We start from the raw sequence: 16,136 nt of genomic DNA, 5'->3' as shown, positions 1-16,136 counted from the left end.
TGTGAATACATATAAATTCATTAAGTAATGAAATGAACTTCCACAAAGTAACACCAAATTTGATAAAATATACACAATTATTTTCTTATGAATGGCAACGCGGAGTAAAATTAGTAGAGTCATGGGGCAAGTGTGCGCAGCGGGTAAGTGTACGCACTCGAAGTATTTCAAAAACGGTTTATAGGTACGAACTGATAAACCCCTCCTCATTAGCGCACAAAAGGCTATATTTAGTGCAACTTTTTCACTGTCCGCCGGTGAACCATTTTGTTTCCGTAAGTGAGTATTGTTTTTTGCTTGAAATATTGCGATTTTTGTCTTAAATGAGAGACTCATTCCTTTGTAATATATTTATATTTTGAAATCATGCTTTATACCATCGAACAGTACATTTTATGTAATATAAGCCGTGTTTAATCTTTTGGTGATGACGATTACGTAATATTGCTCAGTTCTGGTTAAATTTTATTTTGATGGTTTGGGGTAAGTGTGCGCATACGAATGTCGGGTAAGTGTGCGCATGCGAATACTTACCCCGCTCCGCTTTGGCTTTGTATTTATGATGCAATTTGTTATTTCAGAGTTTAATTATACATAAAAATGCCTCGATTATAAAAGAAATATGCCGGATAGAAGTGTTGTCACAGAGTAACAGCTAGAAGCTGTTAAAAGATTAATTTCGGAGGTTGGTAGCAAACGACAGTGTGGCACCCGCAATAATGAGTGTACCTTCGTCTAGGAATGAATATGTACGACTGTCATCCATCCAAGAAATACCGAAGTTGGCCTTAGGCATTTCTTGGATGAATGACTGTGATTCAAAATCGGCGAAAGAAAGGCAAAAAGTCAATCATTGATACTGTAAGTCCTTATAAAGTAGAATTGGAAAAACAAAAAACAAGAGGAAGAATAAATTGCCAAAAAAGAAGATACGACTTGATCTGAAAATAAATAAAATGATGAGCAGGAATTATTTTGCCCACTGTGTGGAGAAAAATACATATTTCCACCGAATGAAGACTGGATCCAATACAGCATCTGTAAGAGCTGGTGGCATGAACAATGCAATAACTTTGAAAAGGAATTATTTGAACTGATGTATTATTAGGTTGAGGATGTCTATTTTCTGGTTTATCATATGAGTCTGACTCTATTTACTGTATGTTACATGTTGCGTACACTTACCCGCACTACTGCGCACACTTACCCCTATACTTGGGTAAGTGTGCGCATTTAAACAGTTTTGATTTTGTTGATTTCCAAAGAATTTGTGTAAATGATAATTATTTATTTTGCGTTTAAGTTGTTGATTATTAAATATTTTATATAATAAACCTTGTTTTGTTCCAGTTAACTTCAAATATTTTATTATATGATACTTCAAACCTTAAGTGCGCACACTTGCCCCACGTGACTCTATATCATATGGTTTGTATATTCCAATCGGTTTAGACACATATGGGTATGAAGTCACGTGCTGAGCTAGGTTGGAAACATGAAACGCGTTAAGTAACTGATACCTTGCTTTGAAAATCTACTGATTCGGAAAACCGCATCATTCCCGTGGGACGAAGCGGCGTAATTCGAAGAACTATCTTATTTATATAAGCTCATATGAAACTTGTCTCGTATGCAACCTTCTAAACGTCTAACCGTGTTTCCGCTTTGAAATTTGAATCCACATGTCATGCACTTAACCTTCGTGGTCTAGCTGTTTAGCACACCGCTTTACTTGCGATGGCTGCGGGTTCGATTCCGCGCATGGTACTTTGCAGCCGTACTTAGCTTGGGACTAGATAGCTTGTATGAATTGTCCAGGGATATTATAATACACTTCCAAATTTATCAGTTAAATTAAAATAAAAAATATATTTATTTTTCAATAAAATTAATGATGATAATAAAAATTAAATATAAATTATTATTATCATTATTATGATAATCGCAAAGTCTCAATGAAACAATATTTTAAATTTAAATTTAATTAATGACTTGTCTAATATATAATCAACTTATAAAGAATTGATGATAACAAATTATTGCATCAAAGATAAGCTAACGCCGAAGTTCTGTAAATATTGAATTACTTTATTTAAGTCGGGAGTTAAGTGCAACAATGTTTAGAGGCTCTGTATGTATATATATATTTATTAATAGTATTTACATTCAATAATATTCATTCGTGACACGTCGTAATTGTTAATTAATTTAAGTGAACAATAATAAGTGAAAATGTTATCGGTTCTTTTATCGAACGTGTGGAATTATACCAAATTCCACTTGACGAATTTTATGTTAGTGTTACCATAAACAATTTCCCTTCATTTGTAATTCTGGAATAATATTCTTAATGACAATTTCATTTCCGACTTATTTTTTTACTTTCCGACTTATTTTTTTACCTTTTTGAAATTGTGTTTTCGTTAAACCAAAATGTGTGTTTTGACAACTGTGTTTAAAACGATACTGTATTTAAGAGAAAGGACAGGGTCTACTATCAATATATCATGTGAAGACGACCATCCTGCAGTCAGATATTTTGCACTGGTATTCTATTAAGAAGGATGCAGGACGGCGTCGATAGTAAAAGGAACTAGCATCCTTATTTTCAATGAACTATGTCGAGTCGATTTCCCTGTGGTCCCCCAAGAAGCCGTCATGGTTAATTTGTGGTTCGCCGCGATGAAAAATGAGGTCCTTAACAGAACCTTTAAGTTTCTCGTATATGTTAATGTACCATATCAAAGATTATCCAAGTTTCAGTTATTTGAATGGTTCTCTAGTACACTAATCTATAGTTTTTAGAGAGTCCTCTTTGTTGGTATTGTTCACTTATTTCTGCCGCTAAGCAGCTTTCTTTTGTATGTAGCGATTGTGGTATGAAACATATCATTATTGAAAATTTTTAAAATACCTTAGTACTTCGGAATTATAATAATGGTGACACGTGACAACATGGCTACTTTCCCTCAGATTAGGAGCTGAGGACCTTAGCTTGCTATACCAGTTACACATAAAAAAGAAATCATGATATTAAAAAAAATACTGAACGTAATTGCAGCACCTATTAAAATGTAGTGATTACTTGCTTAATGGTAGATACAAGAAATGTGACACTGGGTATTTCTAATGTGTATTAAATAAAATCCGGTCGAAATACAACGAAAATGGATGTATAACTAATTAATTTAGATTTATTATTAAATGTTCTTTTATTTGTTCCAGATCGAGGAGGTTATGCAGCAGAAGGCGCCGGGGGTGCCTAATAATATTCAACTTCAGTAAGTCTCGCAGCTTCAAAAGTTCAGCCAGTTTCTAGAACTCTGTTTTACAGATAAACATTTTCTAGAAGAAAGTAATCTATAAGCTAGTCTTATGTATAGCGCCATCTATCTTATTCGTGGTGAATTGCTTAGATGTTGAAGTAAGTGTTTAAAATGATAATAGAGGGCAGTAGTTACTGTAACATGCATACGCTACTTTCGTATTATGTTGTCATTGGGGATATAGCTCAGTGGTAGAGCATTCGACTGCAGATCGAGAGGTCCCCGGTTCAAACCCGGGTGTCCCCTATAAATTGTTTTTGTTTTGTTTTTTTTATTATCATAAATATACTGAATGTATTGTTTTATAATTGACGCAATGTACATATTTACGAGAAATATTTAACTTAAATACTAATAATATTTACTAAATCTAGATATCTTAAATTAAACGTTTAATTACACAATAGTTTGCCCATGGAGGTTATTTGTTGACAGTAGTTTATATAATTATGTCAAAAAGGCCAATAGAGCTTAAAGATTTTGTACTAGCTGACCCGCGCGTCTTCGTCTGCATTACACATTCCTACTTGTATTACATTTGTCATTATATTCCACTCAATTCATATAATATCTTTACCTATTACAATACTCTATTCATCAAAATCCGTTCAGTAGTTTTTGCGTGAAAGAGTAACAAACATCCATCACCCATACTCACAAACTATCGCGTTTATAACATTAGTATTTTATATAAAAAATATTTTTCTATGGTACTCTTATCTGTGTCCATAGACAATCCCAAACGAGCTCGAAGTCCCTAGCAGCCCGGCGAGGATTCTCGTCGAACCTCTTCAAGGCTACCTTCAGCTCGCGCAGCAAGGCGGTCCTTACCGCCCCACCGGAAGTCGAGGCAACCGCCAAGATAGGCAGCGCGGAGACCAAACCTGTCACTAGGAATAGGCCTAAAACAGGTAAACATTTACCTTTATTTTTTTTATCATCTCTCCTTTTCGTGAATCTGATCTGCTTTCTTTTTGTTACGTTACAATGGTAGCAAACAAGCATACGGCCCGTCTGATGGTAAACGGTTACCGTAGCCTATACACGCCTGAAACACCACGGGTGTGAGTTGCGCGTTGCCGACCATTAAGAAAACTTAATATATATCATAATTAACTAACTAACCTTAAACCCTTCTTGAAAAATTCCATGCTGTAGTCTCTCGAGAAAAACTCGGCAGGTAGTTTATTCCATAATTTAAGTGAACACGGGAGGAAGCCCCTCTGAAACCGTACTGTCCGAGAGCAATTAGGTTCCGGCGTGTGGGAATGTAGGCCCTGTAGATGGCGAGCGATGCGATGGTGAAAGTTACATAGCTTGTAGGGACTGGTCTGCTAAACACTATGACCACAGATAATATAATATTGCATTACATTACTTAACCAGTTGATTGTGTATTTGATATTATGACTCTAAACATGAATTAGATCTAGTTGGTAGTTTATATTCACACATTTCAACTTATGACTTAAAATAATTCCTATACATTATAACTTATAACTTAAAATAATCTTACGACAATTATTTATAAGAGCAACACGCAAGTTTTAAGGTCATGCTTTTTGTGACGAGACAGCTTACTGAATGTGTGGTTGATTAAAAATGTGGTTGATAATAAATATGATTATTCAAAATTGCTATAAGTTTATTTGTATAAAGAGTTTACTATTCTATTCTATTTAACTGGAATGGCAAACAAGCTTACGGCCCACCTTATGTAGGAGCCAGCCGTCGCCTATATTACATGAAGAGCATAATAGTCTTGACGCCGCCCGTCATGTGGCGCCAGTAGCACTGATATATTATCATTCCAAAGGACAATATGTTATACCTGTACTGTAATTTTATTGCAATTTTCAAAAACTGGATTCTACAGGATAGTTAGGTTTACATGAATCACATACTATGAGGTTAAGAGTCATACATTGCTGGGAACTTTATATAAAGGTTTTGGGTTGACAACATTCAATAATTAGAGATATTTACGCTTTTTCTTGATAGTTAAAAATTCGTTATAAAACGGTTGTTCACAAAAAATGTTCGCAATATAAATGTTTTTTTTTGTTTAATTTGTTAAATCGAGGAAGTCTTTACATTGAGGTACGTTATATTGAGGTTGCACTGTATTATGGTATTATCTTATCTGTGGTTATATTAAAGTATGAAGTACCTAAATTTATTATCAGCCATAATGATCCTCGTATTGTCCGATGATCAATTTAATAAATTGAAAATAGCATACTTTTTGCTTACACTAAAATAACATAACCAAAGAGTTCATTAATAAAAATAATAGTAATAATAATAAAATTATTTAAAAGAGCAACACGCAAGTTTCTTGCTCGTTCTTCTTGTGATGAGACAACTTTTCGAATGAGCGGTAGATTAAAAAAAAAATGTGATGACTATTCAAAAGTACTTCAATGTAAGTTTATTTGAATAAATGATTTTCTATTCTATTCTAATAACCTAGGATAATTCACACAATGCACAGTAGGTAATCCCATATCCCAACCCTAATTTGTGTTATACGTAGGTACTAAATTAATTATTGTTGTTAAACATATATACTATACCGTAATATCTTATCTGTGACTACTGACCACACATAAACTGGGAGGGAAGGGGATTTTTAGTATTGTGGAGTAATAACCCAATTGCTAGCAATGAATACCAAGTTAGGTTGATTTCCACGCGGTTCCCCCTCGAAACTATCATGGTAAATTTCTAAACTAGGTGTAGTAGGTAGGTGATAGACTGACTGATCTGATTTCATACTCATATTATTATTCTCCATTCCATTCATAATTAAAAAATATATATGCATAGACACAGGCAGACACAATGTATCGTATAATCATACTCATGGACATAAATGTTTGTACCATAGAGTCGAACTAATGATAAATAATAATAAAAAAATAACAATTTCAGCGCCGCCGTTACCGAACTCATCATCAAAAGTGAAGCTAAAGAGAGCAGATCATACCAAACCACCTCTAAAGAAACCTAACAAATTGTCAATTGAATTAAAGCGGCCGGACAAAACAAGTTTAAAAACACCCGATCCTGGAGGGAAATTATTAAAGAAAACCTCAAAAAATGACCTAAAACGATCAGACTCCGTCATTAAAATAGTCAAAAAGTCGTATGTGCCCGAAACTCCATCGGATAGTCTCTTGCCACCTTCGTTGAAACCGAAAGTGATTGATAAAAATGAAAAACCAGCCAAGATTGTTAACAACAATGACATTTGGATGAACGCAAATGAAATCAAAAATACTAAAAGACCAGCACCTCCGACTCCAGTGAGGTAAGATCTTATTTTATCTTTTTAATCGTAATGTTTAACATACATGTCTATTTATTCACTTAATTCAGTATGTTTTAAATAACGCGCTAAATAGTCAGGTAAACAAACAATAATGCTTAATATTTATATTATGAAAGCTAAATTGTATCTTAAGGTAATGATATACCGGTCATTATACACTGTGACTATCTCTTGACAGATGCACACGTGACGACGAATGATTGTTTTTTGTCTACAATACACCTATTTCTTTCATGCGCACGCTCTCTTTCATAGACGCCGGATTTGTACTCTTCACACTTGTACAATATTTTCCTCCATGTATAAACCGTCTAATTTAAACGATCGATTGAGTTCGTTATTATCAAGTCGGTAGGTAGAATCCTTTTAACTTACTATCGTAATAGAAAGAAACGTGATATATTTCTGTCTCTGTCTTCGGTATGAGAATGGAGCAAGCAAAAGCAAGAGACAGCAAGTTTGTTTGGTACGTTGGACCGTGAATGTTGTCCGGTGGCCCGGTGTTTAGTGTTTTCTATCGAACTTTTTTAAAACGAAACGAACTTTTTTCATATTTTATAATTATGGTGTGTTAATTAGTTTGTGCATATTTGTGAGGTGTGTTGTCCGTGATTGGAATTAGTGAAGTTATGTGTTCGGGTACAAGTAGCTACACCAGATGTGACCAATACAAGACAATTATTGTAACTATCTATTTGCTTGCTGTCGGTTTGATGGTGGGACATCAAACATTGGCATTATTGTATTGAGTGTCTATCTTGTAAAGCGTGATGTGAAAGTTGTAAAAATCACGAGTAATGTTCGGGGAATAAATTACACGGTGTTTGGAAATCATTTGGCCAATTGATTTCTATTCAATCCACATTACGGTGGCGACAAATTGTTCTCATACCTAGCAAATGTATTACGCATACGGCCCTAGTAAGATTTTTAAATGACTATTGTTTGTATGTGTGACTATTATAAATGCTATACTACAATGCAGTTGTGCTTACGTCACGAAACGCTTAACTTTACACTTGTTAACGGTGTCCAACTGTTTCTTACTTCCATTCTGACTCAGTTATTTTCTATATATTTCAATATGATTATATCTAATATCTTCTATTAATAATTACAGAAATATACGTAATTATTAAGAAAACATATCTAGTAAATATAACGCAACGTCGACTGCAACCAAACGGCACTGGATCTAAAATGGTGCCTGGAATGACCAGTTATTGGATCGTATCTACATATATCTACATATCGGATCATAGCATAATCATAATGCATTGAGGTGCCTGTTTGCATGCATTGCATAGATAATTCAGTACCAATCCAGACAACCGATCTCGAGAATGTAATGAATTCTGGAATTATGTAGGGCGGGCGAAACTTATATTACCGCGATCCGAGAACAAGAAACTTAATTTCATTTTTTTTTAGCTAATTTCTTAGCGTTATTTACTCATTTAAGTGTCTCTCTAACGTAAGAATATACCTGCTTGTAAAAATAAGAATCGTCTTATTTACAAATTTAACATTATTAAAAGGTGGATACAATTGTCTTTATCTGTATAAAGCTATGTTATGTTTGACTTTATGATAGGTATAATCTGCTTTTATTCCAAATTTAATTCATTTCCGTCCAGCCATTTAGTCATGACAAGTAAATAAATAAACATACACACTTTCATATGAATATTAGTATGAATTCGCTTATCTGCGATCTAAACTATCAAATCTATCTTATTCACTTACATTATGTAGGCTAATGTAGTATTATTGGATCAAGTAGAGGTCACAGATGTACCGGTAGTGATGCTATAGTTGCTTTCACCTTGATTCTTTTTTCTTTTGCTAATCGTTACAAGAAGCTATCTTTAAATCACGTCACACAAATTACATATTTTTTTACATTTGTAAGACTCCTGCCCACCGCCGTCTTAAACTAGGCTGGGGCCCTTGGGCACACACAAGAATACTGGGCCCTTTTGGAAAGTAAACAAAAAAGGTCATTAGGTAGAAGAACAATAACATTACTGATTTGTGAAAAAAGTGTAGTGTGCCCGACAAAAATCTTTTGAGAATGTTGTGTGTGTGTGTGAGTGTGCGAGTGTGAGAAAAATTGTCAGTCTTTCGGAGGCCCCCTGAGAATGGGTACCCTGGGCACGGGCCCCGTGTGCCCTTATGGTAAAGACGGTATTGCTCCTCCCTCTAGTTTGAGGTCACACATTTTGCAGTACACTAGTATACCAAATGAGGGGGAAGGGATAAGTAACATGGTCTGACCCAATTGCTAACAAAGTACTTTGTTAGGTTGAGCTCTACGCAGTTCCCCCAGGAAACCATCTTGATAAATTCCTAGTGCATTTGACACTATGGTTAGCCCATCGTACCTGACCTGAGCTTATGTTCATCTTAGCATTATCCATGGGCGCCCCAACAGCGTAAACTGGTTAGTGCAAGAGTGGCAACATTCATATAAAAAAAAAATTCATAACATATCAAAATTATTTTTTTGATGTTTTATTTATTATTGCAATTTAGTGTTATGTATTTTCGTAATGTTACTTTCCACCCCTTGTACACAATGTAACACTTTGTCGACTCCTTGTCATGCAATTTACACTTTGTCCACCACTTTCCCTTCTCTACAATCTGTGATGTAATTGTGGATGGCACCCAAGATATCACACTCTTAGTAATAGACTGTAATAACCCAAAACTTATAAATTTCGACACTAAAGCAAAATTTTAAAGTTGATTTTCTAAAATTTATAGTTTTCGAGTTAATACCTACGTTTTATTATCAAGTATGTGATGTGCTACGTTGCTGAGACATATACTATAGACTACTTAAATTGCTTGATTGCTAAAATCATAATTTAATTAAGGTCGTGTGACTATATTATATTTTTATTTAATAAATAGCTGATCCGAGGAACTTTGCATCCCATACGAGTAAGAAAGAGAGAAAGAGAAAACGAATAAATTTTCTCCGTTATCAGCATTTTTAATTTAGCTTCACTGCTATTAATCGTAGCATAATATAGTATACTTTATACCCTTTCTCGATACATGGGTTAAAATCATTTTTAACTCGAAGCTGAAGAGTTTGCTCGGTTGAACATGCTTAATCTTCAACCAAACAATCTCTTCAGCTTTATATATATATATCTATATATTAATACATGACGCAAAAACTATGAACCCTTTTATACGAAAATTGCGCGCAAGAAGGAGTATAAAATTTCGCACATTTGTAGTTTATAGAGAAGGAGTGTATAAAGCATATATTTTTTTAAATTATGTATAAAAATATACTAAATTAATAAAACACTTTTGTCTATGTTTAATATTGTTTCTCTTTAATATTATTTGTCTATAGTCTTACTGACTTTTATGTTAATTATGGCCGAATTTCGAGAACTGTGCGACCACTTGTTAATATATATTCGTTTGGTCGACCAGAATTTTTTTATATATTTGCTATTTTGATTAGAATCCCGTTTTCATTTTATAATTGCGCAGGTTTTTATTCACCCTTGCATCAATACTTGTGTAATAACTGGTTTTAAATTAGTATTGTGACTACACTCTCGCCCACAATGCACAGTCAGTGCAATTTAAAAACAATATTGTCGAGAGCAGCTGTTGTTGGATTGTGCAACTTTGTTACCAACTTATTTCGTTTGAAATAAAATTAAATTAACAGTTCAGCGAATATTTTATTAGCAAATGAATGAATATTTATTCCTTTCACCTGATGGATCCCGAGCATAATGTTATTTATATAAACTAGTGGTCCCCCAGTGGTCGAAATTCGATCATAATTAATTTGACATTCAGTAATACTATAGGCAAATAATACCTATTCTCAATTTGACCACAGACTTTAACAATAAACAAAATAGAATATATGTGTATGTTTGTCAATTACATGATAGTGTATGTAATTTTCTTTATTAAAATAATGAAATTATATACATAATTTTAAAAACTGTGCTGTTGTTTGCTACCTATCTAGTATAGTATAGTGATAGCTATAGTCACACAATCTAGCTACAGATGGGAATATGATCTTTGCTCTTTGAGAAGCGTAGCTTAATTGAATTTCACATCTGTCTGTTCATGCAGCTTAATAAGTCACATCGATTGTGGGAGAATTGTATATAAATGTGCTGAGTAGATTCAGCTCTTTATGGCTTTAATTAAAAACTTAATTATGCACCTATTTCTTAATATTCTAAGGTTCATAATGCCGAAGCAATGACGCGATGAATGCCGATTGTCCATTAAAAACTTTTAATGGACAATCGGCATTATCAGATAAAACCTATTTTGAATGTCTGCGATAAAAGTATTGACTAAGTAGGCTCGGCCTATTATCAGATTATGGTCTAAAACGTAAACGTAGGTTAATTTTAATTTATATTACCTATGGTTTAGTTCTCCGTTAAATATATGTTGAAATATATCGCCAGTAATGTCCTTAAAAATTACTGTCAATTTAAACTCATTAAAGGAAAATTGTAGAGATAATGAGTAACCTAAATTCTTTGCTATTGTACTTAGTTTGTGCTTATTGTTAGGTTAGGTTATTTAGTAAAGAATTTAGGTTAGGTCCTATTTGTTCTTATTATAGTACCCTAAGGTCCATCGTTAGATACAAACAAAAGGTTATTATTGGGTACAATATTAAAGATATTTGGTTGCTAATTATATCTACTATTTTATTATCCTCACAACATGGTTTAGTATTCGATTTAGTATTCGATTGTTTTTTTAACAAAGACAATGTAAGGGTTGCCATTCGATTTTTTTTAAAAATTTCTAGTGCTTACGTAATACTTGAACGGCCCCAAACTGTTTTCCATACTAAGTATAACGATAACGATAAAAATGGAATAAATAAATACATTAATTGATGCTATACATTATACTAGTAACAAAACTGGCTAAAATATAATAAAAAACGATCTTCGACTGATAGACCAAGTATAGGCTATAATTTAAAAACGGCTTAAATTTGAAAGTGGCTTAATAAAATTTATTATGCAGACCAAATACTAATGACTTGCTACAATATAAATAAACAATTTATTGTACAGGTTTTGTTTTATGTTCATTGTAAAATAGTTTATCAGGGGGGTTATGTATAAACTTATAAAGCAAATGTTATATAGAATAAGATCTTCTATAAACTTAACTAACTAGAAGTTTTTTAACAATACAACTCAAAATTAAAGTAAGTTTTATTAGTTTCTTACGTTTTGTAAGTTTTATTTTGAATATTGTTAAAAAAATGTAACGCCAATGTAGTAAGACGTTAGCAAGATGTCTATTTTTTTATAATTTGTAATTTAGAGACTTTTGTACGAACTATAAGTACTTAAGTCCCATTGTACTCTAAAGAATAAAAAATTCACTTTCCAGAGAAAATTGCCTTTGCATACCATCTAAAGGATCAGATCAACACTGAATGGCATCATCGAATATGTTTATTTTATGGTCTTACGTTATTCTATGTTGTTCGTGACACATTCCATCAACCAATGATATACAAAGCCTATAAATATTGTTTTTTTATACTACTATGGTGGCAAACAAGCTTACGGCCCATCTGATGGTAAATGGTTACCGTAGTCTATGGACGCTTGAAACACCAGGGGTGTTACGTAACTAAAAATATGAATTAAGCAGTGTCTTTATTGTTGAACGTATAGGTAAACGGTATAGCAGTTAAAAATAGCTTATAATTACCTTGTTATCTACATATTATCAGAGTACTATCAAAGAATATATTAGTTCATTATGTAACATCAAACGACCTAACTAATCTTACTACATCAATTTACGTGATCTCGTAGTTTTATTAAATGACGCATGTTACTACTTTGCTTCGCGAATCAAAATATTTGAATTAAGTACAAAGATAACAAATAATTATTTTATCTTTATTTTCTCTATCCATATAAAGGTCTGAATGAAATTGCTCAGTAGACTACTCTTTGTATTTGTTCATATATATTTACTATTTTAATTTTTTTATCTTTCCTATAAAGAGTATAAATAAATAACTCACGTTTAATGTTCTCTAAGTCAGAGACTTATTTATTTGATACGACCCGTCCCGGCTTCGCAAGTATACATTACAAGTCTTTGAATTTCTTGGCTTGTTTTACTATATCACTTGTGAAGGACGGGGACCAAGACGACGAGCAAAGAAAACGGCACCGGTATAGTCGTAAAATATTGTGTAATAATCACTTATGTTATATAAAAACAATATAATATTATAAGAAGCATAGATATTAAAAATGGTACAATTATAGTTCGCAACAACACTCATGTATTATACATACAAACTTTCCTCTTGAATCAATCTATGTATTACTGAAAACTGCATTAAAATCCGTCACGTATTCTAAAATCTATTTTATCTTTTAGAATAGAAGCGGCGACTTTGTTTTATACTATGTAAAAATCAAAATTTTTGGAACAGTGACCGATCGTCGTAATAAATTTTAATTAAATCTTTCATGTATATATGAAGAAAATAATAATGGATGTGTAGCCCATAAAAGTAACGTGACAAGGAAACCAGCCAAGATCTGAAATAAAATTTGAGTACAAATGTTGACCCTAATTCTTTCAGCGCGTCTACTCTGGGAACTAATACGCCAAATGGCTAAAGAAACCTGACACTTTGCTTTGTTATGTCTGAGATTTTTTTAGATAATATTGTACGTCAAACAATGGTACATGCGACGAGTCAGATCTGTGTGTAATTCGGTCGAATTAACAATTAAGAACATCAACAATTAAGAAATTGTACAACACAATTTATTAATTGTTGATGTAGAACACCTATGATACTGTAACAATTTACTGTACGTACTTTAATACAAATAATAATAATAATCTCAGAACAATTCACACAGCGCCATCTAGAATTCTAGACACAAGTTAGAGCTTGTGTTATGGGTACTAAGACAACTGATACATATATAGATATTTTTGTTTTGGTAAATACATACATAGAAAACACCCAGACCGATACAAACAATCATACTCATGAATATAAATGTTTGTGCCGGGCGAGAAATCGAATCCGCAACCATCGGAAGTAAGGCAGTATGCTAAACCGCTAAACCACCGACCATCAATGTACTTAAACCTACACGCGGGTCACAAGTCCCGGGAACTCCTAGGAGTTTCCCTCTTTGCGACACGATGGACTCTGCATCCGCACGGTGAACCCATTGAATGCTAAATAGTCTTTCTCACTCTCTTTGTGAGATTTAAAGATATAAAATAATTTGATTAAAACTATGCATTGATAACTAGTATACGCAAATAGTACTAGTATACGGAAATACGCTATACATTCTGCAATGACACTAAATTACTTACCAAGAATTATAAGAAAGTTAAGACATGAGGATAATGTAACGGCAAACATGGATTTGGAAACAATTTATTACAATAAATATTATTACCTTACTTTGTCTACTCTAAAATGATTAAATTCGAGAATTTTTTTTAAATTGATATAATTTAAAAAAATATTACGTGTAATAAATTCTTGATTGCATGTACCTATTAAAAAATTGAAGGTAAGTTTCTTTTTCTATCACCACGAGAAAGATTGTACATAATAATATGTTTATTCAGAACAAAAACATCTCGAGTCGACGCCGTCGTTCACGTGAAACATTCATAGCCATTCAATCCTTCGTAGCCTTGAGGTGGTTTTGTCTTGTTTTGTATCTGTAATTATGTCGATAATCATAAACGTATTTATATGTATGCTAATTGAAATGACTGTATGTAGGTTATTACGAATTAAAAAAATATTCACGACCTAACCACTTTGCAGATAATTTTGAAGCCAGTCTATGCTACAAATGTTTTTTTCTTGAAATATTAATAATAATAATTTATTTTCATACAACATGTTCCATTTTTTAAGTAAGAACTTAATAACAACTTATGCTATGTTAGTAATAACAAAAAAAAATGTAACCTTAAGGCACATGGCGTCTGTAGGTAGTAGTAGACTTTTACAGCTTCACATATGAATAAATGGAAATGAATATGCATATTATGAAATAAATATTACGCAAATATTAATTTTTAATACATAACCATTAGGTTTCAAATTTCAATTGATAATTTCAATTTTTTCAACTAATTTTCAATTCAAATCTTGCAAACGTAATATACGATTTCACTTTCGTATCCTTAAAATTAGAATTTACGCAGTATAAAATTAAGTGGCTTCCGCCGTCTGTTCGCTTAGATCTTTTAAACTATGCAACGGATTTTAATGCAGTTTTTAGCAATAGATAGAGAATCCAGAGTAATGCATAAATCAGCAACACAAATTCTTAGTTTTGTGACAAGTCAATTTGGAATTTTGCATGAGATAACTGAAATGGATGTTAGATTAAATTGTCTCTAAATTTACATAAAAGTCTGTAAATTAACGTTTATGTCATAGAATTGATTTCCAGACAAGAACGTTGATGAATATTTTATGTTACGATCTAAATTTGATATTGGCAACGCATAATTGAAAACATTACGTCCCCAGTTATACATGGCGTTTTTAGACAGACTAAGATCATTTTTATTTGTATATATAAGAGACGTCTTAGTCGTTTTTAGATTTATTCTACTTTAGCAAACAAATTAGAACATATTTTTTTTATTCTACAACATATGACAGTCATCAAATTTTGATTATTCTATACTAATTACATGCAGTTTATTTTTTTTCTTCTTTTGGCAAGACACTAGCCGTGTTGCCGTTTATTTTTATAATTTTGGCGGGAAATTTAGCCCGGTCTATGGTTAGTCATTCTATTGTCTCGTTTAATTTGTGACGTACGAGTATTGCGTTAGTAAAATCGTCGGTTCGCCTCAACTGTGATCAATAAGCGATATTTGATAACAGTTATTTGCACAAGTGCGAGCCAAGGATATGTTTTGTTCCCTCTACAATAACAAGGTTATACCGTGCGATCATTTTTACAGTGCAATTGTATTTTTCTAGGGGAGGAATCATATAATATGAATATTCATATTCATATTTCGTTTATAATCAATGTAAAAATCTTATATATGGCAAGTCAAATAATATTTATATCTTTATATTCAATTGAATATTATTTATTTTTCAATTAATATTCAATTTCATTACAATTATATTACTACGAAAGTCTACGACATAGAATAATGTCAGACAATAAAATAAATATATTAGATGTTGGTGCCATACAAAGCGTTTTAGCCGATCCTTCAGGTGGTGCGGTTGAGGCACTTTGCTCACTGGTGAGATAATGTAGTAATTAGTTTTAGGATACGGACTGGCATGTACTAAAGTTTATATAAAAGTCCCTGAAAGAAATTAAAAATATATTAATAAATAAAATTACAGTAATTAAATACGTACACAATACAATTAATAACAATACGTCATA

General features: G+C 32.6%; 1 protein-coding gene and 1 non-coding gene across 2 annotated transcripts in view; both read left to right on the top strand.

Annotated features, from left to right (window-relative positions):
- Positions 1-16,136, top strand: part of LOC131843569 (uncharacterized) — a 54,568-nt gene that overhangs the window by 936 nt on the left and 37,496 nt on the right. Inside the window, exons 2-4 of the mRNA XM_059192241.1 lie at positions 3,226-3,281; positions 4,059-4,237; positions 6,261-6,639. Of these exons, the coding sequence (XP_059048224.1) occupies positions 3,226-3,281; positions 4,059-4,237; positions 6,261-6,639 (614 nt within the window). The remainder of the gene's footprint in view (positions 1-3,225; positions 3,282-4,058; positions 4,238-6,260; positions 6,640-16,136) is intronic.
- Positions 3,501-3,572, top strand: Trnac-gca (transfer RNA cysteine (anticodon GCA)). The gene has a single exon. It is a non-coding gene; the product is annotated as a tRNA-Cys (tRNA).

The sequence above is a fragment of the Achroia grisella genome, unplaced genomic scaffold (assembly GCF_030625045.1).
Source record: "Achroia grisella isolate CSIRO2021 unplaced genomic scaffold, CSIRO_AGI_Agris_v1 utg319, whole genome shotgun sequence".
NCBI lineage: Eukaryota > Metazoa > Arthropoda > Insecta > Lepidoptera > Pyralidae > Achroia > Achroia grisella.
This window is presented reverse-complemented; position numbering and strand designations above follow the sequence as displayed.